This window comes from Porites lutea, chromosome 4, assembly GCF_958299795.1.
Source record: "Porites lutea chromosome 4, jaPorLute2.1, whole genome shotgun sequence".
Taxonomy (NCBI): domain Eukaryota; kingdom Metazoa; phylum Cnidaria; class Anthozoa; order Scleractinia; family Poritidae; genus Porites; species Porites lutea.
In genome coordinates this window covers 27,889,045-27,915,682 of record NC_133204.1, presented here as the reverse complement: position 1 = coordinate 27,915,682, position 26,638 = coordinate 27,889,045, and the positions used below count along the sequence as shown (strand labels likewise).

At 40.4% G+C, this 26,638-nt stretch overlaps 2 protein-coding genes across 2 annotated transcripts in view; both read right to left on the bottom strand.

The window, feature by feature from the left end:
- Positions 1-15,607, bottom strand: part of LOC140934489 (fibroblast growth factor receptor-like 1) — a 16,215-nt gene extending 608 nt beyond the window's left edge. Inside the window, exons 1-4 of the mRNA XM_073384105.1 lie at positions 15,424-15,607; positions 3,500-3,790; positions 1,209-1,247; positions 745-1,113 (exon numbers count right to left, since the gene is read on the bottom strand). Coding sequence (XP_073240206.1) covers positions 806-1,113; positions 1,209-1,247; positions 3,500-3,790; positions 15,424-15,607 — 822 coding nt within the window. The 3' untranslated portion in view covers positions 745-805. The remainder of the gene's footprint in view (positions 1-744; positions 1,114-1,208; positions 1,248-3,499; positions 3,791-15,423) is intronic.
- Positions 15,608-23,319: 7,712 nt separating this feature from the next.
- LOC140934488 (uncharacterized) lies at positions 23,320-24,990 on the bottom strand. The gene is made up of 2 exons (XM_073384104.1): positions 24,760-24,990; positions 23,320-23,820 (listed from the first exon to the last, which is right to left on the bottom strand). Exons 1-2 carry the CDS (start codon positions 24,922-24,924, stop codon positions 23,320-23,322), a joined length of 666 nt encoding a protein of 221 aa, XP_073240205.1. The 5' UTR covers positions 24,925-24,990.
- Between the last annotated feature and the right edge of the window lie 1,648 nt (positions 24,991-26,638).

Sequence of the window (26,638 nt, the reverse complement as noted above, 5' to 3'; positions counted from 1 at the left end):
AAGCACTTTTTTCACAAAATCGAATTGCTTCTGCTTCGAGTGTTAATTTTAGATTGTTTTTAAGTAAGTAACTAAGTAAGTAAGTAACTAAGTAAGTAAGTAAGAAATTTATTATAACAGTGAACGAGAAAAAGTACGACATTTTCTCCATAAAACGTGTAACTAAGAAGTTTCTGGAAGTTTCACGTTGTAGTCGTGCAAAACAACGGCAAAGAAATGTACAAAAAAAGTGTGCTGCACGTGCAAAGTTGCTTTTTTGCTAATTAGACCTATTGCTGTTTTTCACCGTTCTCCGGCGTTGCCTTCGCCGCCTAGCATTACACGATTTTATATTTTGTTTGAACAAAATATAAATATTATCGAGAGCTTCGCTTTTAGCCCTGGCTAAATCTATATATTAGTGTTGACGTCGCTAGCATACACAGGGCTGTTAATAAGGGCCGGTAGCCGGCCAAAACCGCCGGCTAGTTAGCCATCCTTGGCCGGCTACTTTCATCTCCTTCTACCGTAACTGCTAGAGTATGACTCTCCTGCCCTCTCCTGTGGGCAGGGGAGTCATGTCAAATGCTCCCTCCTCTCGTACCTTGCATTCCCGGCTCCAGCCGCCTTTTTGGCTTCCTCCCTTTAGCCGTGTTTTTCGATTGCAAAATATAAAGCGTTACTGCGTAGTTCCTTCCTATTTCTCCTGCTTCCCACACTTATAGAACTCCCAAATCCCGCCCTTTCCTCTCTCGCCTCCCCTACCTCTCCCTCCCCAAGCAATGAAGCTCTTGATAAGAGGGGTTGTGGCTGTTGTTCATGTGAGTCACGGCAACACCTTACCATTCACTTGAACATAGTATGAATGGTTGATCCATCCAAGATGGTTACTGACGTTACAGGTGTATCTTCCAGTATCTGACGGTACCACGTCCTTTAAACGCAACACATACTTTCCATCCAAGTATAGCAAACGACCTCTTCTCTCGTTAAAGTGTTTTCCGTTCTTATACCATGCTATCTTGGGGCGAGGATATCCTTTAGCGGAACAGTCAAGTTTTACTGAGTTACCGACCGGTAGGGCTATCAGATTTTGTTGTAGATTGCGTTTTGCTACAGTAAACCTCGGGGCCGCTATAAGAAGAAAGCGAAGGGTGTTTGTGTTAAAAGAAAAACCATTGCCTGCTTGGTAAACTATAAGGAAGTGCCCTACTCGTTGCTATTCTTACCTGATGTTAAATTCCTGTTCACTGTAGGTGTAGGGAGCACTTTAAACAACAACAACAATTAAACAAAAAAGAATAATCATAGTCAGAAACTTTAAAACAATTTCAAAGAGTCAAAAACGACTTACAAAACTGCCATCACAATACTAGAACCGACGCAAGCAGCCGGCAGCGCAAGATCTTGTCTGTATTTTAATTACAACAACAACAACTCCAACATTTTGTTGGACAAATTACTCTCAGTCTTTTATGGGAAGAAATAACGTACCAAAAATACCGAGAGTTGCTTGCGTCTGAGAGCTAAAAGATTTCCTCCTGTATATATGGCTGCGGGGAAGAGGGGAGATCGTAGGCTTCGCCTCGTCTTTGCCAACAGTGTGGCATAGACGAGTTCAAATACCATATTTCATTTAAGGTTTATCGGCATTCATCATGCCCTCCCAACAGTCACATAAAGTATATGCAAATAAGGCATAAGCTAAGCCAAAACTTACAGTGCGGGGGCTTTCCATTCAACCCAAAATTCCGGACATTTTGGTTTGGTTCGACTGGAATATTCGGGACCAGCTTTGAAGGTGAACCTCTTTGACCTTTCTGGTCGTTTCGGTCGGTGGGACCGAAAAGTCCCTTTCCATTTGACAAAATTTTTGTCCCCTGTAGCGCTCTGTGGCATCCTGTTGACAAGAACAATAACAAAACGCGCGGTGGCTTGGGCTGGGTCTTTGCAACCGGAATGTACCGTTCCATTGGGCCCGTGGAATTTCCGAAATTTGAAACCGAATTTTTTGCTGAATGGAAAGCGACCTGCGACTACTCTAACCGGGGCCACTTAGACAAAGTTGACCAATTGGAATTCAGGAAAATAACAATACATTCGGAGAAAGTTAGTTGTCAGTCATAATTACCAGGAAACGAAATAAACAACATGGATCGAAATTAACCAGTCACAACCTACAGACATGAACTTTTGAACGCGCTGAACAAAGCCGGTGTCTCCTGAGAGGTCCTAATACTTTTTTCGTTACTAATAATTTTGGCTTGACGTCCCATGTAGTTTTTAAAGCGCGGCAATGGTAGCAAAGAAATTGCTAGTAGATCACGAAATAACAGCTTGTGTCAAACAAGTAATGTCTTCTAAGTGCTAAGGGGGCAGTCTGGTTAAAACCGTTATTTTTGGTTGATTTCTACCCTTTCTCTTAACATTAAATATCTAGCCAAGATTTGATTCAATCAAAAAGTGACTCAATTAAGTTACAGTCCTTAGTTCAATAATTATTTATGAATTTTTTGATGTTTTTAATGTCTAAAATTTAGAGGGGGGGGGGGGGGAGGTGATGTTTGAAATTTGGAGAAAAAGGGAAGATATTGGATTTGGGGGTTGTTAAAAATTGAAATATGAAATAAATAATTAGTAGCAGACAATTACCAGATTGGTCAACTAAGTCTAAGTGCCCGTGTTACAGTAGTCACACTGTAAAGCAAGCTGGCTCACCTGATATACTTAATATAAATATGCCCTGATAACCTGGACTGAATAATGAGGAAAACAAGAATACCTCGTCATTCCCCACCCCACCAAAACAAACAGCCAACCCACAAACACTCGCTTGGTAAAATTTGGAATATCCGTACTTCTCGTTTAAACTATATTATGTCTGAGTGTGGATATCAGATGGTTTACGCGAGGGTTTTTCTGTGTCAGTCCGGGCTTTTCTTTGATTTAAGCGACCGGGATCTCGGAGCCCCCACCCCACTCCCCTCTGTTACTTGAAAAGCGCTCATGATATGGCCACTAAAACTCTAGAGAATAATGTACTCATCATCTCTAAGATCTAGGAATAACATGACGCCGATATTTGTTATAAAAGAAATAACTGGAACTTTGCTTAAAATCCGTAAAAATAGAGGTTATCCTGATAGAAAATTTGATATGTGTACTAAAAAAAAGGAAGTCGAAATCTGAAATTACACTTTGGTCATTTTATATTCATGTTTCGATCTGTTTTTCACAAATTATTCACTAAAAAACGAAACAAAACCAAATCTTTTTTTAAAGAGAAAAGCAGATTTTGAAAAATAGGCTGTCAAAATTCAGTTGCTATGTTAACATCAATTTTGACGTATACGTCACGACGGTTCTCGATAAATTTGAGGAAAACTCACTCAGTTTGGCGGTCGTAACTTGAACGGTTTTGAAGTTATTCAAATTTAAAGCGAGGGTGTCCTCTAAAGCGCCCCCCCTCCCCACCAACGGTTTGAATAGGGTTTTGAGGTACACTACATACCGTACTTACATTCTCGGATACACAGGCGAATGTGAACAACGTTCCTCCCTCCACACTTGTTCAGAACAATACACGAGTAAAGACCAGCGTCGTCTCTCTTGACATTCTTTATTTTTAACCATCGCCGCCTGATAGTCAATCGTTTATCGTCGGCTGCTCGGAGTGTTTTATTGTCCTTCTCCCAGTGCACTTGGTACAATTCTCGACCTTTTCGTCGGATGTTACAGGAAAACTTTACATCTGACTTTTCGCTAGCATAAAAAGAACCATTGCTATTTGGCTTCACACGGATTTCAGGAGCTGAAAAAAGATAATTTCCTCAAGTAACCGGCCTGGTATTGTAAACGTGGCGCTAGCTGCAACGGCAGTGAGGGTAAGGACCGTTTTAGTGTGAATTCATTCGCAGCAAACTCGTATAGCAGTCGTCGCATTCGCCCTCTCATGCTAATAAATATTATCAGTTTTCACAAGAAAGTTTTTGCTCTCACAACTTCACTTTGAAAGTGATAGTTTTACGAACCATGAAATGGCCTATTGATACTTGAAGTTGAAAAAACAACAACAACAACAACAACAAAAACTTCCAGTGAACAATGCAACGGCTATACGCCAATCAGGCTAAAAATGAATCCACTCCCTTAACCCTTTGCTGCACTAATCAAGATAACTGATATGCCGACTCAAGAAATGTAATATCTGACGTTTGAGAGACATGGGAACGAATTAGTAAGAAACTAATATTCTGAACGCAAGGTTAAGAGGTACCCTGGGGTTTGTATTCTCTCCTCGCTTCTCACCATTCACAGGCTGATTATTGTGTCCAAGCAATTGTGAATAAAATGGTTGAATTAAATAAATACGAGTCTCGTTTACTGTGTTGTTCAATCCATTTTCCACGTTTACCATCTGGCGAGGTTCCTTTTGTTGACTGGAACTAGAAGGGTAATCTCTGATATGAAACCGGGTTTTCATCAATCGCATCTCCAAGGTAAACCCACATGTTCGGCAGCACTTCCTACCGACGGTTGCTGCTAGTTTAGTAAAGTTTATTTTCCAGTGGATCTCATATTCTTTCGAGTTCGGAATAACCATGTTTGGGTACTGGTTTAGGTATTTAGGCATTTGATCCTGTGCTCCTTTGGAACTAGTTCTTTTTGGACTGGCCTATATTGTAATAAAGTATTTCGCCTTCTATGTTTTGGCTTCAGTCCTTTCCCCGGGGTTCCGTACCACTGCAGTAGTAGAGGAATACGTTTTCACAGATTTTCTGGCCACTTCTCAAGGGTGGTTTTTAGTGGTTCTTTCGTATCTGGCGTGTCACATGTTCTAGCTTAGAACATATGATAGTGTTTTGCTACAGCTATGGCATTGGTGTAACTTAACTTGGATACACCCAATGGTATCGGAGGGCTGACTGAAGCATCCTAAATAAACTTTTCACTTTGAATGTCTCTTGTTAGTGAAGTCAGAATCCATATCGAATGAAGATGGAGCTTTTGTTTACACCTAAAAACGGGGACTTCGGCGACACTGCGTTGTTCTAACGGGTCTACACATATCAGATAGGTTTTTGTGCCACATTTCTTTGGCAATGAACAGGGGTTCTCACAGGCCGGAGTATTTTTCATAACGACAAGCTAGTAATACAAGGCAAATGGCAAGCAGCAATGCATATCTCTTGGAAGAATAAACTTAAAGATGAAATTTGTATTTGTTTCTATTCATAATATCATGGGTGATAAATTACTTCTTAATTTTGCGCGCGAAAATTCAGCGTTTAATTAGTAGAAAATAACGTTTGTTGGAGTCTATGAGACAAAAATCACAACCTCTAATGACAATACAACACGCCCGAGCATACCAAGCTACGTATTTGAATTTGTGCCTACACCTTTGGCTTCGTGGGGTGTTGTCCTATTTATTGATGAATTACTGGATTACAAGTTCATAGAAACGTCCTCTAATGAGGCATTCCAAGCTTTGTGGATCGAAATATTTTTCTCCACTAACAAAAATATAATACGTGGAATCATTTACCGTCACCACAACTCCCCTGACGTTTTTCCGACAGATTTCGAAGAAACTATTGAAAAGTTTTCTTTGACTAATAAAGCCTTATATATAATGGGCGACTTCAATATAGACCTGCTTAAATGTGAAAGATTCCACTTCAGTCATAACTTATTATTACACCTACAGAGTTGCTATCTCATTCCAACAGTTGATAAGCTATACGAGTTCACAGAGCCTTAGCCATCCTAACTGATAACATTTTCGTTAATTACCCAAATAAAATTCCTGGTAGTGGTAATATTGTTACGGATGTTAGCGGCCATTTTTCACAGGTATGTGTCAAAATCAGCGATAGATAAATCTAGATAAATACAAGCAAGGTAAAACTATTAAACTTCGCGACTACTCACAATTTTCTGCTGTTCGTTTCAATGATGATCTTTCCAAAGTTCACTGGGATGACAGTCTTAGTAGCCGTAAAAATAATGCGGACCTGTTGTTTTCTTCTTTTTATAACAAGTTTAACACAATTGTTAATAAACATGCTCCTTGCCAAAATTATCTAGTCGCCAAAGAAAAGTGCTTTGCAAGCCTTGAATTACCACTGGATTAAAGGTATCTACAAGGATGAAAAACAAACTCTACGCATCGGGCGATGAGATAAGGTATATAACTATTATAGAAATAAAATTCAAGTCTAATACGTATCAGCAAGAAGTATTACAGTGATTACTTAGAAGCCAACATGTCAAATATTAAAAAAACTTGGACAGTTATTAATGAGGTATCGTTTCGCCTTAGAAAAAGCTCAACACTGTTATTGTAATTAAGGACCCTATCTGTAAGAATAAACCATTCAAGAATTTTTCACGTATTCCTAATATTGCCGATGAACATTTTTCGTCTGTTGGGAGTAAACACGCAACATAAGATTCCTTCTTCCCAACAACATTGGTTGTCTTTACACTAGGCTGTTAAGTAAGACTTAAGAGCTGCTAAGTTTTACTTAACCAAAAATTACGAGTGAAGGCCTAAGTAAAATCTCAAGTGATTTTACTTTGCATCTCATTAAAGTCGGAAACAGGGGGGCTGGCAGCGAGGTCTGGAACCGAGTTTACATGATTGCCCTAGTTAGGAAATTTGGCCGAGTGACACTGAGTACCAATTTTCCTTCAAAACAAATATGGCGGAGAATGCGGACATGGAAAGATGATGAGTTTTTGCTCGATTTTACGTTTCACGGCGTCCAAACATCAAGAAAAGGTTTTCATGAACTTTTTTCATGAAATTTTTGGACATCAGGTGGCGTGATGTATGAGCAGTTCATGAGTGACTTCGCTTATCGTGATTCGGCACCTTGGCAAGTTCAGTTATTTATAAGCTTCGTAAATTTTCGAGCGACCAGCCTCAGGGCGGCCTGCTCCATCTCTTATATTTTTTTCACCTACGGTGGTATTAAGAACTCTCTGCCTTATCCTAAACATATGCTTCGAGCTCATTATAGTATGAGTCTTGCAACAGTCATATGGGAATGTTCATTAAACCAATTTTGTACTTCGCTGTTCGTAAGTTTGTTTGTACACCGGGAGCCACAACAAATATTTGTGAGCGTAAATACAGAATACAGGGCTAATTTAGTAAAAGACAGGTTAAATGTTCCAATCACTTTGCTTCACATACACTGGGTCTGTCAGTATAAGCTATTTTTAATATCAAAAGGCTACGGGGAAGGGCTTACTGAATCTTCAAAACCTTCACTGGAATATCGTGTGAGTGATAATCAATAAATATCTCCAACAGCAATACCGTATTTAGTAGTTTTATATTAGATAATGACTTCGGTTTTAAGTACTTCCTTGAAATTGTTTGTACAAAAATTACCCCATAGTTTTGAATTATACTTGAATCTGAGTGTGGGGACAAGAGGTTGATCCAGTTGCTAATAAGAGTGAGTACATCAGAGAGGGGTATGCTCAGTATACATTGAGAAAATCCCTCAAAGGACTGAAGTACAAGAAACAGAAAAAGGAAAATTGAATGTTTTGCAAAGTTTATAAAGAGAATCAGAAGGACCTTGAAAAATGTACAACTTATATTGTTTGTGTAAGTTATGAATCTGATTTACAAGTAAAATAAACAAGGTAAAATTGACTTTTTTATCAACCATCAAAAGAAGTTATTGTCCCTTGAGCCCAATCCCCTCAGCAGTTCTTTCTACATACTACCCTTGGCTTATTTGGCCTAGATGGGTATGTGCTGCTTAATTAGGGTGGTGACCATTTCACCCTTTACAGTTTTGAACAGGGTGTCTGTTTGGGCTGTGAAGGTTGATGAAGAGCAGTCTGTAGTTACATTTTTGGTACCGCCAATTTTTTCCCCAAGTTTTTCCATCTTTCTAAGTTTAAAAGCTAACTTAATTCTGTATGCTAACTGAAGTGAATCAGGGTTATAAAATCAGGTCTTTTGGCATAAAAAGGGTGGGGGAAATGAACAATGTGTCCTACTACTCATACTCTCTTTCAGTGCAAGTCCAGGGAGGTGATCTCACATTTTAATACCCTTTTACCACTTGTTTTAACAGCAAAGTCAGTGAAGGTATATGGTCTCTGAAAAATGTTTTTGCCTGCCTCAACACAAGTTTCTAACTGTTATTGTTGACTACAAAATTAATAATATTATCTTAATAATCATTTTACATTTTTTTCCAAGATATCCTTTGGTGTTTTGCATATCCACTAGTACAAGGTAATTTTTAAGTTGAGAGGGTTTGATTTCATTAACTACATTTTTATACAGACACAAACTAACCTGGCAGGTTGATGACCAAAAGAGTAAAAAATTACATGCAACTGTATGGCAAAAACTGATCATCGTGGGCAAAGGAAAGGCAAAAATAGAAATGTCACCATTTTCCTGACTTTATACATTCCCTTGGAAGCATATTTAGCCAGATGTAGTCCTTGTCAAAACATGCAAACTTGAAGATTTATTTTCTGAACTTAGCTAATCTTTTTTAAACCATAATCTTGTTCCAAGGGGTAGTGTAGTTTTTAAAATTTATAATCTTTTTTTGCAACAAAACACACTTGAATTAGAACTCAAACTGAAGGCAGTGTAGTAACTGCTGTCATGAAAAGAGAATTCCAAACACAAAAGATAATTACCTTTTCATCTGCCTAAGATTCATTTGTTAGAAACTACGGTAAAGTTTAAATTAAATCGCACGAAGAAAAGAACTTAAGCATATCAACATGTGCAAAATCAAGAGAGAATGATCTCTTGGCAAAATTTAATTAGCTTCTAGTACATAAAGAAATACATGAACTACCAGATTTGACCATGCCACTCAATCATCCAACACCACTCTGCCAAGATAAGTTTACAATCAAGGATGTAGAACTGAGAATCTCAATCATCATTTCTTGTCGTCTTAAAGGTGTAGTGAAGCCGTAAACAACTCTCAGCTGAACTCTGACAACTCTTCTACTCAACCACATGCCAGTCACTGCCCTTTTTTTAATACCACGAAGAATTAATTTTGGGCCTTTCGATTGAAAACATAAACTTTTCTACATACGTATTGGAGGGTTGGTCCTTCTTTTACTCTTGCAATTCTTGGGTCGTCTAAACAGAAACAAATCATCAAAAGGTCGGGCATCGAGAAACATGTTCACTGGTCTCGTTCTTACCGTAGTAAACCGGGCCGCATTTAATGACAAACGCAAGACCAGAAGAAAGGAAAACGTAAGCTCCACATTACCGCGGAACAAAACGAAGAAACCCAATGACCAACGGGACCAAAAGCAACTTCACTTCACACTGCCGAATCGCTGCGAAGAAGCTGCTAAGACGAACTTGTTTTCCCAACCCGTTCCGCGCATGCTCGCTACAGTTTTCGGATGATTGACAGATTTCTTAACTGGGGCGATCATGGAAAGCCGAAAAGCGGCATGATCAGAGGCCGTTGCCAGCCCCCCCTGGTCGGAAAGTTATAACGATTCAAGAAAGTTTCAAGTGACTTGAAAACCATCCTTGAAACCGACTTAGCGAACTTGCGGTTTCTAAGCTTTGAGAAAGGCGAAGAATGTCAATCAATCTTAATTATGTTGTGTGGGAAAATATGCTTAAGCAAACCTGAAGCAAAAAAGATAGGTTGTGTGTGAAGCTTTCTTCTACTTGAAGAATTTAAAATTTACTTGTCTTGAAATATTTCTTAGCTTATTTAGGCTCTAGTGTAAAGACTACCATTATCTCGACTTTGTTAACAAAACTATGTCTCCAATACCATCTTCGTTTTTTCAACCAATAGCATATGATTATCTAAAGACTGATATATTTTCTCTGCCTTGTAAAAAATCACACCGTTTATACTCCTCTCCGACAAAGCTACTAAAATGCTGAATTGGCATCATAGCCCTTCTTCTTTCGGAACTATTTATTATTTCTATCAGCCTAGGGAGATACCCTACAAAATTGAAATTGTCCAAAAATGTGCCTGTTTTTAAATCTGATCACGAGAAGGACCCAAATAATTATAGACCTATGTCTTTACTGTCAAACTTCAACAGAATATTTAAACGCCTTATGTATACTAGAATGATGAATTACATTGAGAAACACAATTCAACTTTCTCTTCCCAGTGTGGCTTTCGCAAAGGACATTCTACTCAACATGCTATATAAGACACCGTTAATGCAATCCAGGCCAATATGAATCAAGGTCTATACTCTTGTGGAGTGTTTATTAACCTCAATAAAGCTTTTGACACCATTGATCATAATATTCTACTTCGGATAAACTCAACTTCTACGGCTTTCGTGGATTAGTCAACCAATGGTTTTCCTCATATCTCAAAAACTGCACCCTAACCACTCAAATTGCTGATCACATAAGTTGTGAATTCATACATTGCGTTACGCTCGTTGTATTTTTGTTTAATTCGCTAATTTTTTACCAGTTTTGACATTTATCATTATTATCACAGTTGACTAGCCTCAGAGTTTTACCAGATCTCATCGGAGAATACACGAAGATTTTACGGAGTTATTTCATTTCAATTTTTGCTATTTTGTCGTTCTTTTCTTTTCTACGCTTGGAGGAACAATAACTTCTCACTATATGCTTCTACGATTTTACAATAAACGAACCTTAATCAATCGTGGAGCGTCAGGTTGAACACTGCGAACTCCACCCGTGGGAACGCGACACAGATCAAATAAAGCCACAATCAGCTGTGGAGTTCCTCAAGTTTCCGTTTTAGGCCCTCTTCTCTTTTTTTCTGTATGTTAATGATTTCCACCAGTGTTCTACTAAACTTAAATTCTATCTCTTCGCTGACGGTACCAATATAATTTTTGCTGAAAAAAATTGAAAGTTCTTAAAACGGTTGTCAATACTGAATTGGGCAAACTCTACGACTGGTTAACATCTAATAAGCTGACTCTTAAGATTTTTTAGTAAATGCAATTCTGTAATCTTTCATCCTAAACGAAAAAAGCCTAATTATCAGCCTAAAATATGTTTATTTGATGACGGGAAAAATGAACATGCTGCTCTTGAATCCAAGAAAAATATTAAATATTAAATTTATAAATCACTTATTTACCCATATATTACATATCGACTTGCTGCTTAAGGCCTAGCAGCAAAGACACATCTATGTATTTACATTCGGCGGAGCTAAACGTAGTGGTAGTGACAGAGAATGTAAATACTTTCCTATTGGTATGAACGCACGTGAGCCGTTATGGCGTTAATTGACTCTATTGGTATTAGGTATATAAGGTTTTGACAGTTGTCATCTACTCATCTCAGCTCTCGAACTATCAACTTTTCTTTTTATATCTTACTTTATTCATCTATCTATTGATTTTTTACCTTTAACCCCCAGGGGTTGTGCGACTGCATCAGTTGGGGAATACGTTCCCAATTTTTTCCCATTGGGTTTTTTGGGTTCTTATAGCAGGCGGCGCACGTGAATAGTTTAGCCTGAGTGACTTTATTTAGGAATATCTGTATACCATTCTTTAGTTATGATGTTGAACTCTGTATGTTATTTGGACGGCATTAAATACTCAGGCTCCATAGTTCGAGCTGCACACCCATTCCCGTCTTTTAGGCGTGAATATAAATAGGAACAAGAAAACCCTATTGCTACAAAAAAAGAGCTCTTCGGATAATAGACTTCTCGGACAGACGCGAAAACACAATACCTCACTTCATTGACGCCAACGTTTTACCCTTGAATTTTTTATATTATCAGACTATATCTAATTTTATGCATGATGTCAATAACCATGAGGTACCTTCTGGCATTCTAAATCTATTTAAAGAAAAAAACAAGTACTTGCCACTCTTACCAATGCAAGAGCATCGGCTTCAGGAAATTTTTATGTTCACAGTTCCGATCTAGAATCATATAGACTGTCTTTATTTCGCTTTGGAGCAAAGCTGTGGAATGAAATAACCTGTCACATCCGACATCTCTCGAAGAATAAATTCAAAAAAACACTCCGCAAATTACTTTTTGACATTTTAAATTCAGAATATGACTATATTGATACGCCCACCTTAATTAAAAAGGTAAAATTAGCCAAAAATGTCGAAAAATAAATTCTTGCATATTAGCCAGTAGTTTCTTCTTTTTACAATTTATTTATTTAATTCTTTCTTCTTTATCGTGTTATCTAGTCTTAATCTATATTACGATTTTTATTTCATCTATTTGTAACCTGAAACTTTCCTTAGTTAGCCTTAGTCTTAATTTCATATTTTGCACGCATTGTCCCGCCTCGAATAGCCTTACTAGCTGCGGGAAATGCTTCTATACTATAATCTGTTTATTAATAAAGTTTGTTGTTGTTACAGTTTTAGTGAAGTTAAATTCTCCATATAGATAACTTGTTTACTACAAAAAGATATTAAAAGTAAAAAGAAGTAAGTAAGTAAGTAAGTAATCGGTTTAATAACAGGGTTTCCACATTGTGGCTCTTCATGCCATTTGTTACTTATGACTAAAAATAAAATATATATGTATATGTATCAAATATTTACAATAAACAATATACTATGAAAAAAATAATAGACCAAAAAACGATTTAAACAGAAAGTGTTTACAATGATCGTATGAATAAAACTTAAACTACAATTAAGATAAGCTGGCCTGTGCCCGGTTCTTTAAGAATTTACGAAATGCGCGAACTAAATGGCTTAAAATTCGTCACACTTCTCTTTAGGATTATCAGGATCGAAGGCTATTAAAAAGGGTAGCCGCAGTGTCTTGGACATAGAGCCCGATGAGCGCAAACTTCTAGACATTTATTGTGCAGTCATACTTCGACACTCTTTTGCGTTACGTGTTATCAGTGACATTCTGTGGAGCAGTTGTTTCAGTGAAAGTTATGGACCAAAATTTTATCGACACTCGTTAAGCGCAAAAGAAGTTATAAGGTGCGTATAAATGTGTATATACTAGGAGTAATCGGAGCTTAGAAGATTGCGTTCGATATGTTTGTAAGGCGTACAGGTAGGAGTTGAGGAGGAAGGGTGGATGGTTATTGCGATAGATTAAGCCCGGTTTCCATATGATCGCTACGATCGCTGTAATCGCTGCGATCACTGAGGAAAAAAAATTCAGCGATCACATGGAAACCATGCACTCTCCGGCGATCGCAGCGACAACGATCGCTGAGATAGAACTTTTTGTATCTCAGCGATTGTTGTCGCTGCAATCGCTGGGAAGTGGTTTCATATGATCGCAATGATCGCTGCGATCGCTGAATTTTTTTTTTCTCAGCGATCGCAGCGATCACAGCGATGGTAGCGATTTATAGAAACCGGGCGTTAATTTGATCGTGACATATTTTAAACGTAAGGATTGCTTACAGCGAAACCTTTATTTAAATTGTGCATCATTATGAAAAAGCCTTGAAGGCTAGTGATATCGCCGGTATGGCCCGTCTCAATAAGTGCAGTAGTTTGATCGAGTTTGTTGATTTCAGTGACTTGCGTGGAGCTTCTGTGGGCTGTTTATAAGTTTTTCCAAATAAATAACATAAACCTAAAATCAAATGTTCGTCTGTCCGGTGCCGAAAATATCACAAGTCATGATGAAACGGCGCCGCCGAGCTTCACATCTCGGTAGATTTACTTTGTGGCACAACGGCCGCCGAGATACACAACTCTGTAGATTTACTTTGTGGCACAACGGCCGCCGAGCTACACAACTCGGTAGATTTACTTTGTGGTACAACGGCCGCCGAAACTTTTGAGAGATGAACGTTTTGAAAGATTCAGCAAACACAGATCGATAGTAGACCTTCAGCAAACTCTTGAAATATGAAAGAAATGAACGCTTGAAAGATGAACGCTAAAAGTCCTCAGCAAACGCTTGAGGGCGCAGGAATCACCACCTGAGTTAGTTCGTCAAAGTGAGGCAAAACTTAAGCAAGCGCCTCAAAGCGAGGCAAATGTGTGTCGACAACGACGACAAATGCAATCTTTATTAATTACACAGGGGACCCAATAATGCACCAAACATTCAACACAAATAAGGGGTTGCGTTCTCGTACCTCGAACGCAATAAACACTGGGAGAGTTTGCCAGACACGAGTTCACAAATCTTTCATTGGAAACCTTGCCAGACACTCTTTCTCTCTCTTTGACGGGAATAAGACTTAGCCTCAAACAAGCAAGACGAGTGAACAACGGCTAGCTTCTCACTAGCAGAATGATGGACGATTACAGAAATTCGCCGACAATCAAATTCTGTGCTGACTTGTTCCCTGCTCACAGGTGTCCTTCCGCTATAAAGTTTAAAATAAGACTAGAATGCACGAGTGTGAATTGCTGGTTTTCAGTGTCACGCCATTCAAAATAGATCAAAACAAAAATCAAAACCGTTCAATAGATAAAGTCCAGAATCTGCGAAAGGAGGTACATATATCTCGGAAAGGAGGTACATATACAAAGACCCTCGCCAAGATTCAGGTCAGAGGAATATTTCGTATACGAGATATCTGAAGAAATGTTTTACCCAAACTTTAATATAGAGATTTGTATGGAGACGCCATGCTGGTGCTCACCTGGATGAGTTCCAACATGGCGGACGGAAACCAACATAAACATCTGTTACCGAGGTTTGCTACAAAAGCGTGAATTTATTCTTCGAGAAACTCATAAACATTAAAGTAATACTTTTTCTAATACATGAACTGTTTAGATGGCAAAATTTCCTGAAATAAGTCATTCTTTTAGAAATAGCGAAAAATTCAACTTTTTATTAAATCTTTTCCTATGGTTTAGAATAAACTATTCTAGAAACTGAGAATGTTTTGATCAAAGCTGTGTAAATCGACCTGAAACTGTGCATGGAGCCTTGCGTTTCCTGTAGTTATCTCACCTTTGTATTTGGAATATGCGTGAAAATCTTCTTTATGAATCGGTATATTTCAAAGAGCTACGCAACGAGCCGACAATAAACAGAGCGGGGGCAGCTGTAGTGTCAACTATTACTAGTTTATTTTTGTATAAAACCCTGACACTCAGACTCTGGTCCTTGCCTGAATCTGCAAGAGCTATTTGGAGCACTGTATTCCATTCGTTCAATCAGATCAGATTAGACTGAGACAATACCTGAGCAATTCAGTCGCTGTAAAAACCAACCTAACCTGAAATAATTCCGTACGGGCTTGACCGAGAATTAAAACATTGCGATGACGGGACGCACTTCTCTATCCATTGAGCTAATCAAGAAAACTGAAGAACTAGCCATGCGAGTTCGTAATATGCCCGTTGGTGGAAATGAGATGAACCGAAATATATGAAATGAATCAATTTTGAACTGCAGATAAAGATATGCCTGTCGGGAGATATGAATCAGTAAACATGATCTTTGAAGTAAAATGAGCAACATACCTACCTGAGCAAGTTGTGCAGAATGATTCTTTAACCGGTATCAGAGCCATAAGAGCTGCTAAAAACGCCCTCTGTAACGGCATAAACATGGTGCAAGCTAAGTTTTTCTTCCTTAACTTCTCACCTTGATACAGCCAGACAACACTAACCTGCAAATATACACGGAAAGTTACGTGAGTGGCAGCCATGATTCAAAATTTCTACAATCATGCAGAGGAGACGCGTCACTCTTGATTGCGTCTGTAGTTTTAGGTGTTAAAAAAGTGGAACAACATGCAATTTTTTTAGCCATTGCTTACTTAATTGCCAACCTCATCTTGCTGAAAATCATGGGCGCGATTTAGCTCAGTGTTTTTGGTGTGACCTCGCCTGCGTTTCCGTCGGAGTTCAGCACCTAAAACACTGAGATACCCTCCAGAATGAACACGTACTTTAAGAAGGAGAGTGCTTTTCTAAACAGATACTAATACTAAATGTAGTCAGAAAGTACCTATGATAGGTCGGGGTAAGCTCTAGTCTTGCAACGTACGTGCCGTGATCTTGAATACCAAGGTAAAGAGTATGTTAAACACAGGATGTGGTTTCAGACACAGGAAGTGACGAAGCCTCTAAAGAGGAAATTGAATATTATTATCTCCTGTGACCCTACTGTATATTTTTTTTTCACTTTTGCCTCAATTTTTTCACAAACTTGTTTAGTTCCTTTTTACGTGGAATGCGTAACCTTTAAAATAGGGAGTTTTAGATAACCTGGCATACGTTCAACTCACTCAATTTGTCAAATGAAAGTGAGCTCTCCCGGGGTTAAACAACGAAGAAACATATCCAAGTTCCGAAGGAGAAAGAAAAATTAAGTGGCCGTTTGTTTGCTTTCCCCTTAAACCTCACATCGGAGTCGTGCAGAGAAAGAAAAAAGTATAGCAAAAATCTTAATACACGTGCAGAGTTGTTGTTTTGTTGAAAATAGCCATGAATGAATGCTGAAATACCCTTGAATACTTTTGAGTGTTTTAATTTCTGGCACTAACAGCCACAACTTGATATTCTAATTGTTCTCAATCAAAACAAATATTAAATTTTGAACTTGTAACTTTACTAAATGTTTATTAAACTTTGAATGGACAATTCATGATAACAAATTGATAACGAAGGGTAAAGTGACAGAAATTTGAACTCCGTCACGTGCGTTAAAACTGCTCCTTAACTACATGTATGTAAGGGATAAGAAATAAATCTGATATTGCCAAAGACTTAATGATTTATTTTTAAAATAGTCAATTAATTAATAGAATAAACGGGGCTACAATTGACGTGGCTTGAGTATGACTTGTAAACAATGAAATAATGTGGAATTTTTTTCCAATATCTTATACATATACATATTTTATTTTTCATTTTTCATCCATTCGTATATCCTTAATGTCTTGAGAGCGACCCAGCCTGTGTACAGCCACCTCCCCCCTACCCCCTACCCCCTCCGCTGTCTAAAGGAGTCCTGGAAACACAAAAACATTAATCAAAATTAAAATTAAAAAACAGTAATAATAAAAACTTTAATTTTTAAAGACCGATTCAGGCACATTCCTAGTTTAAAAATCGTAAAAAAGCGCCACATACTGAGACAATCATCATTTTGGCGGCCTTTTTACTTCAAATCTTTCCAAAATGCTAAAATTTCCCGCAACACACCGCGAAATGAAAACGAAATCGTAGTATGAGCTTATTAGTAAAAACGTTTGTAGATAGTATTACATTATGAGGCAAAGTAGCTCCGATAAAGAGCACAACTTAAGCTTACGTCTCGTTCTGTTTTTCCCCTTTCCGCTGTTGTTTAGCTGGCTCTCTACATATCTCTTCATCGACAGAGAAATACAGGAAACTATTCCACTCCAATTTCCGGAATGTTTTTCTGTTTTTTTACGAGAAATACTCTTCGAGAAAACCTTTTCTTGTTGAATGTCTGCGAAGCTCTCGCAAAGCGAGAGCGCAGCAAGCTGCAAGCGCCTATATATAAGGCCTGAATTTTGGCACGAATGTCACACTTGACTTGTGATTGGACGTAACATTTTTCTCACACCTGTAAAAACATCGTTCGCTCCTCTGATTGGCCAGAACTCATTTGCGTATGAAAAATCTATATGATAAAGTTAATTGCCATCTCTGCGAGCAGTTATATGTATGTTTTGTTTTCCCAATTCAGACCACGTGATGTTCTCTAGGGAATTTGCTTTATGTCTTTCCATAAATTATGTTCAAATATGCGCATGGATAGGACGAAGTTTGAAAAAATTCTCCGGGGCACGATCACGTGATCTGATAGAACAAACAAAACAAATAAGCTGAAAAGGACTATTTGGCATAGGGTTCTGGGAATCGAAGTGGATTTCTGCAATTTGAATGGTCTGTGCTGCTGTGTTGAATGAGAGTGAAACACCTTTAAAAAGGAATCCAGTTTTTATTATTTATATTTCTTCAAGTAATGCGATTCTTCTACTTCTCTCCAGCTGGTTTACAACTGTAGCGGGTCCTTCTCTAGCCTGTAGGCATCCGCCTATCACGCTCCTTCAAAAAAATGGGAAGGGGAGGAGAAGATGGAGGCAGGAAGGAGGAGGGAGGAGGAGGACAAGTAGGAGGAGGAGAAGGGGGGGGAGGGGGAGAGAACAATAGAAATTTGGTGGTGTTTGTTTTGTTGAGAGAATATTAAGATTTTGGCGGAAAAAAGAAAAAAGAGAAGAAGAGGGGCGAAAAAATTGAATTGTGAAGACATAAGAAGAAAAGAGAGTGATAAGTAAACTGTTTGTTTAAATAAATATCTACTTTACCTTCGCTCTTATCAATATGCAAAATTTGTAGTGACCCGGAACAGGACCATCTCCGTTTTTTCATTGGAGAAAGGGGACAGGGAATAGGATTTTCATAATTACGTTGCGGTGTGTGATTTTAAGTGACAGACGACAGGGATGCCAAATAACGAAGAGGCGCACATGGCTTACTTACTATGTCAAAATCGATATTAAACCCGTCGAACCGGTTAAACCACCCAAAAATAGCATGTGACGTTATCTTAATGAATGGGATTCCCCCGGTTTTCGTTTTGTCCGCGGTTTTGGGCTGGCCCCCTCGAAAAGTGGTAGTTACACCCAGGATTGTGACAGACGCCAAGATCTTGATCTTGTACTCGAAAACACCGGGTACCGTGCCCAAATTCTGCCAAGGTTACGTAAAAACAGTATTCTATTCACATACATTCATATTCATGCTCAGTTCTAATAAGGTATGGGAAAAAAGATTGATCAGCGGACTAAGCCAAGCTGGGACAGCTTGGCTTAGGAAGAGTTCAAGATACGACTCACGCGATTTTTGGGCAGGACTGGGTGGGCCGTCCACCTCTTCGCGGCTCCGCTGAAAAACTGAGCAAGAATGGTCTATTTTCGCGCCAAACCAGAATTTATTATCGGTAATTACGTAATCGCACGTGAGACCGCTAGACTAGCCATGAAAGAACCCATTATTGAATTATTTTAACCTGGCATATCATTATGAGTATTGTGAATAGTATTCTATTCACATACATTCATATTCATGCTCAGTTCTAATAAGGTATGGGAAAAAAGATTGATCAGCGCCCAACAGCCCTCACTGCTCCTTAAATAGTCTTAGATAATTGCACTCCGACTCTCAAATCCTCTTACAACATCCCAATCCTCAATCCTCCAACCCCTCTCATAACTTTAATCCCCAAGTACAGTAAGACACAGCTATACGTTTACAATTATAATCAAACTAAACTGGTATGAGTTTCCATAACAACATCTCTTCATTAAAGAAACGATAGTACAAAGGTTATAATCCATTCCAAAAACACCCTAGCCAAACAAAGTATCCTCATTCTGCTGGGCGTTTCCTCTGCTCAGCAGCTGGAAAAGCACACACAAAACGTTTCAGCTGATTCACATCCTGCCATGGAGCCACCACATTCTCAGCAGAAGGCGTAGCAAGTCTTCCCGACGGGCCATCATGTTTCAGAACCTTGGCCAGCTGAAGGTAATATAAGGCGGTATGCCTCCTAGCCCAACCCACGTGTTCCATAATCTCAGACAGATCCGCTCCTGTGAGGGCCAACGTTATCGCACAACCCGAACGAAAGCCATGCAATGTCTCACCATCATCAGCTTTCATCTGCTTGAGATACACGTTAAGACGCGCATCTGCTGCTGAAGAACTAAATGGAGAATCTTGGACACCATTATTAGAAGTTGTCGGACGAAACAAATATCCCTTTGTTAAATCAACGCCTAACTCCCTTGCCACTTCGACATATTGCTCAACGCCCTTCACAGGACAGATGACCGACTGGGGATTTCTGCGAACACCAAAGACATTACTGTCACCATCCCGCAAAGTCTTACCCCAGGTATGATTAAATAAGAACCCATCATCATTTGGAAAACGAAGGATCTCCGGAACTTTTACCTGACCAAGATCTCCTGGGCGGTCCCCACTAAAGAACGCCAACTTAAAATAAGCTTGGTCACGTGCGATAATGAAACGGTCAAGTTTCGACTTTGATCTCGCTAGCTCGCCTTCAAGATACTTCGATAACTGAGTCAATTTGTCCACAAAGAATGGCGTGGCTTGTTTTGGAGTAACACGGGCCTGTAACGGCTCCGCTGTGACAAGACGAAGGTAATCTTTAACCAATTTATCAGAAGCTGGGTTACCAAGACCTAGCCGCTTGTCCCACTCTCCGTCCCGACCAATGGAATGGAAAATCGATCTTAACTTTCCTATGTAAGAGTCCACAGTCTTGTACGACAATCTCAAGGGGCAGCCACATGACTGTTTACCATGCTGACCCAAAAATTCACACGTATTGAGGTGTACCTGTGTTTTGCCACGCTTGTCTTTAAAGATCAGGAAGCGTCACAAGTCCCTAGGCGTCACTGTCGCGAGAGTAACAAAACCCGGCAGAGCACCAAGAAAAGCCTCAAGTTCCCTCTGAAGAGAATCCTTCTGCTTTTCATAACTGGTTGCCTGATCGTAGTGAAGTAACTGCTGCAACCGCACTTCAATTCCATCAAGGTCAACGATAACATCAGAGTGTTCCTTGCCAAGCGTTGTCATAACCTTTCGCTTGTAGCCACAACGTTGACAAAAACGGAAGTCAAAATCATTAGCGTGTCCACAGGTTGGGCATTTAACCGACTGGACAAACAGCTTTGCCATGACTGGAAGTTCCTACAAACCAGAAAAGAAGAACCCTATCATACACCACAAACCAGTAGCGCAACAGGTCAAAATGTATGCCAAGACACACCTAAAAACACACTGCAAAAACCCAGAGATCTCCAGGAATGCCCTTGTGAGGCAGCCACCCCTTTTTGGACGGGACCAAGAGAGCGTTGCCATCGCCACGAACAGCCAGACATCTACTCTTTACAGCTTTATTCATAAGGAGAGGCCACCAGTACTTCTTAGGAAACACGTCCAGCACCACTACTGTGCACGACTGTTTAAAACTCTGCAGAAATTTTAAGACAGGTCCCGTTAAGGCCATGGGAGGGAAAACATACGGTCTGGCCATAAGCGCTCCGAGGGAAGCAAGGTCCTGTGTGAAGAGATTTACACCAGACGATCCGGGAGAGGGAATCGGCGTAAAATGAGGGAGAGAATACCCGTGCGCATCCGTCATACTATTCGAATCCAAGGCCATAAGGTCGCAAGTATGGCCTTCCCTACCACCAAACTCCTTCTGAACAATCTGCCACAAGCCATCCGACAATTTACTATCCGAGTGGGACAGGCGCCTTGATGGAGCATCAGCAGGATTCTGACCAGTCGGAATGTAAGACATGTGCAGAGATAAGCTAAGCTTCGACGTTGTGAAGAAAAGCCGTTTCAATGCCATATTAAGCTCCAAGCTTCTACCACCCTGGTTGTTCCAAGCCTCGACAACGGCCTTATTGTCAACAAAAGCATCAACTCTAGCATTGAACAGTTTGTCTTTAAAAGCCATTAACGCCATGTCGACCGCAATAGCTTCCTTCGCGGCGATCCCCCATTTGCACTGTTCTTCCGTCCAATAATCTGATATTTCCTCACGATGAGGGGCTAACAAAATAGCACCCCAGCCTGATGCGGAAGCATCAGTTGCAACGGACACACGAATATGACGCTCATCCCGCCATGTTACCGGATCATCCCAACCCTCCAAAAACAGCCAATGGGAGATCTCCTCACGCAGATCCCCCCTGATGGGTATTAGCCTGTGGGGAGTACGTTGGCCACCGGCAATAGCTGCATTCATCTGCTTCGTAAACAACTGGGCTGCAGGTACTGCTAGACTAAAAGAGACACATTTCCCAACCAGGCGTTGCAAGGTTTTCACCGTAACCTTAGAGGCATGGAGTATTTCACGGACAAGTTGCAATAATTTCTCCTTCTTTTCCGGCTTTAAGCAGAACACCTCCCTAGAAGAATCCGCTAAAAAACCAAGGTAGGGAACCACTTTACTTGGGAACAATATTGACTTTTGCAAACCAAGGAAATAGCCCAAGCTGACAAGATGGTAAGCAACAAGAAATATAGCCGACCTAGCCGCCGCAAGATGACGATCATCAACAGTTTTAATAGTAGTGTATTCCCCCTTATCGAGTGCCACCTGCAGTTCGCCATTGTGTCGATCATCGATGTAGAGCAAACAAGGGATTCCTATAGCTCTAAGGAAATTACTAGCCAACAGGCCAGTAGTATGATATACAAACGGGGAGATCTTCAACCCAAAAGGAAGGGTATTATACGTGAAATACCACCCTCCCCATTGGATCCCAAAATACGTGCGGCTGTCTTCAGAAAGAAGAATATGGTCATAGCCAGACTTATCGTCTAGGACCGTTTGGTAGGTATCCTTTCCCACGTAACGCGGTAAATCTATCAGCCTGTCTAAAGAGAAAGGCATATCACGCATCCATAAATTAAGATAGCGCGCATCGTGACATAACCTTGGCTTTGTTGGCTCAACTGTAAGGGGAAGAACAATAAATGGAGGGGCAACCACACCCACTCTCCCCAACAGCGAAATAGCTCCAGATCTCAAGCGCGCAACTAACGTTTCCTCCACAAATGACACAAAAGGCTTGCAAGAGACATTGTTCTTAAACACCTTCATTGGAGGCTCGTCTGAATCGAACAATTCTCCTTTAAAACTTCCTTTAAAATGCTTGAAAAACGGCTTAATCGAGACCTTGTCCCTTATCCACCCAAGAATCTGTGCCTGTTGGGGTGACGAGCTATCTCGCGCAATGTAGTGCCAATACTCGAAATGGTTATGCAATTCTCCAGCTCGAAAACAATGTGGGTCACGGAACAATAACTCCGAAATATCACCAATTAACTCTCCCCTCTGTATCCTCTGTAATCTAACACGGTCACAGGCTGTCACTTCTCCACTGACCTCGACGGGGTTACCGAAACAATCGACCCAGGACATTGGAAGCTCAATTTCTTTGCCTCGTAACTCCTGAAGTCGAAGATCAAAGGAGTCAGATTTTTCCCAACACCACATGTTTCCCTAGGAAAAAGGGGTAGTGAAGACACCTTTAAACACTGAATCGCCGAAAAATCTAAGACCATATTAAAATCATCCCCGTCAAAGTCAGCAGAGAAATAACAGCTAAGACCAGCGAGGCTGGAGGGCCCTTGTCTCAAGGATACCCCTTTTTCAAAGTCGCTATAACTATGCTGACAAAATAGACAGAGTAAAATATGCACTAGATTAATTCAATACACACAAAAGTTTGTTTATTATCGCAAAGAATTAAGCAATATTACAACACACAGCCTTGTCCAGGCGGCCTTCAACCTATAACACCGGTACGAACTAACGAGATCTAAACACAAGCTACTTGTCTGATTTGGGATCCGTTTTCCTCTGCTTGGACTTCAAATCAGGACAATCAGCTTTGATATGACCTCGCCTATGACAAAAATAACATCGCAAAGAAAATAGACGAGACGGACGTGCCACACCAGAACCCCTGTTGTCGTTCGCTTGAGGCTTCTTGCGATTTGACTTCTTTTCTACTTTAGAAACGATATCCAGGACCCTCTCGTGGTCCTTGTCTCCTAATAGGCGCATAACAAGGTCCTTGAAGTGGTCCTTCGACAACTCCACCTTTTCCCTCGCCGACTGATGAACGAGCCGATAGTAGTTCTTCCTGTCATGATTACGGTCAGCGGCCTTGTTATGCAGAGTCTCCAACATCTCAAGCACCTCATACTTGTTAAACTCTGTCAACGGGCTGGAAGCATAAGCCAAGATCTGTTCCACGAGCTTCTCAGGCGACGCGTTGGTTACTGCCTCCACTGACTGCTTTAACTGTCTCACCTCCTCACGCAATCTCTGCAAAGGAACAAAGAGACTCTTAATCACCGCCCACCTCAATGTGCGAAGCACCCAGTGTTATCCATAAAAAACCTCATTACAGGCCTCGTGAAAAAAAAACAAAAACATCACGTAACTTCTCGCGTTACCATGTATAAACATCCTTCGGCAGGCACAGCCAAAGGAGAAAATACAAGTAAGACGACCTAGCAACGTTCAACAATTAACGATGACCCATTATCATAACTCATAACAAACATCCAAAGGCCACATCAGCCGAAGGAAAAGACAAAACACAAATGACACCTCGCTGTCACCATTCGTAACCATCCCACGACCGCAAAAAGGCTGAAGGAAATACAAATAAGCGAATTCACGGCGTCTCTCTAGCCAAAAGCTAGATGTCACCGCCGAACAAAACGGCCACGTCGCTTGTACAATAAGCGAGTCCACAGCGTTCCTCTAGCTAAAAGCTAAACGCCCAACGCTGGTCCGTCAACCAACCACCGCCGAACAAATCGGCCACCTCGCCTGTACGGTTTGTAACCATCCAACGACCACAAAGGCCGAAGAAAATACAAACAAGCGAGTCCACGGCGTTCCTCTAGCCAAGAGCCAGGCGCCGACCGCTAATCCGTCAACTAGCCACCGCCGAACAAATCGGCCACCTCGCTCGTACGGTTTTGTAACCATCCAATGACCACAAAGGCCGAAAGAAATACAAAATAAGCGAATCCACGGCGTTCCTCCAGCCACAAGCCAGACGCCGAACGCTAGTTCGTTAACTAGCCACGCGGAATAACCCGACAATCTTCCGAAAAGATTTCGATAACAGGCCGCGATCGGGCCAAAAGCTCTCCGTTATTTTCTCCACCATGCTGTGTGAAGAACCTGAAAGATACGACAGACAAGAGAAATATGCCACGAAAGAATTCATAACAACTAAAAGAGAACTACCTCCAGTTCCTGAGGCTGAGCGACATTAACATACTGGTTGCCATCCGGTGGATTCACAACCGGCGGATTCACCACTAGCGGGTTCACGACCGGTGGATTCACGACTGGCTCTACAGGATCGACAAGTAACTGAACGTTCGGCTCCGGAGGTTGACCCTCAGCCATCAGGAAATCGTCAAGAAAATCGCGTGGGTCGTATCTTCCAAAAGAAAAGAGACCAGCTCTTCGCGGCTCCGCTGAAAAACTGAGCAAGAATGGTCTATTTTCGCGCCAAACCAGAATTTATTATCGGTAATTACGTAATCGCACGTGAGACCGCTAGACTAGCCATGAAAGAACCCATTATTGAATTATTTTAACCTCGCATATCATTATGAGTGTTGTGAATAGTGTCTTTTACATTAGAGTAGCGTATCATTGCCTTATCCAGCAAGGGGTGCTGGAGGAAGGACAAAACATGGACCCTGGGTCTAAGGCCCCTGCTTTGGAACGTCCGTGGACCTAGCTAATTTTATTAACCTCGAAAAACAGATCAAGAAGAAATGATAGGTAATAAAGTAGAAATAAACATCGCGGCAGCGAAAAGGAAAATCTCTCGAAGACACTATAGTAAGATCCAAAGCTATAAAAAAAGAAATGGTTATTGACAGGTGTCTTGTTTGCCTGTCAACACCTTTTGAAAATTATTTCATTATTCATTTATCTTATTTCATAATTGAGTCCAATCATGTTTTTTTGTTCTTTCTTACCCTTGGCACGTGTTTTTCAATGTTTGTTTACATTTGCGCTCGTTTCCGCTTCGTGCTGATTGGCGGAAATCTGACAGCTAAGTCGACGTTGAGCTACGGGTGAATTGGACGGGGTGAATTCACATTCCAGAGACATCGTTGCAAGCTCTCCTTCCTTTACCCACCCTGCCGCCAGAGCGCCCCGGAGAGCTTGCTCGCAGGCTAACGATTTTGCCCTATGTAAGGCCTGTAAGGTAATCCGGAATCTGGAATCCTGGTCTTAGGAATCTAAGTTCCCCTTACAAGGAGTCTAGAGTTCAGTTCATGAAATCCGGAATCCACAGCAAAGTTTCCAGTGTCCAAGACCGTCTTTGATTACCTTGCAAATGGGTGACACGGTGCCCTGGGAGTTCTTAACTTTGTTTACAGTTGAACCTCTCAACAACGGCCTCCTTGGAAACAGAAGAAAGTGGCCGCTGCAGAGAGGTGGCCATTCTAGAGAGGTTTAAAGACTCTATATAAGAGTCATTATTATTCATTCAAAATATTTCCCCGATTCTGATTGGCTAAAAGCACACGCATAATTCACTATACCCAGCTACTGATGACCAAATTTGGAAGAATTTTGCGATTAATGAACCGATGACGTCAAACGAGCAGCCTCCTTGCAGGTTAATGCATCTTTAACCGAGAAGACCTGGGCACGATGTTGAGTTGTTTTAATTGTGAAAAAAAAAAGGCAGACATTTCAGTCGTTTCAAGAATAAGAACTAGGCGAAATAATAGCTAAAAACATGGCAAAAACAGCAAGAAGACAATTCGAAGAACGACATCTGCTATTTGGAGAATATTTGCGGAGCTGACCAGCCCTAAACGAGCAATATCGAAGATGAACTTAACATTTATGGAGCTAAGCATGTTTTAGCTATGTTTTTAAACTAGGAATTATTTTGAAAGAATAATAAAACAATGAATTTGGCTTTCGTATCATATGAACAATTAATGGAGATAATTCTTCATGAGATACTCAGCCTCATTCATTAAATAAATGGTTAAATGCACCGTAATTTTTAGAGAGTTATTATAACTCCAAAAATGGAGTAAACATTTTAGGTACAGGATAACCCCCTTTTGGGGGTTACTTTAACTAC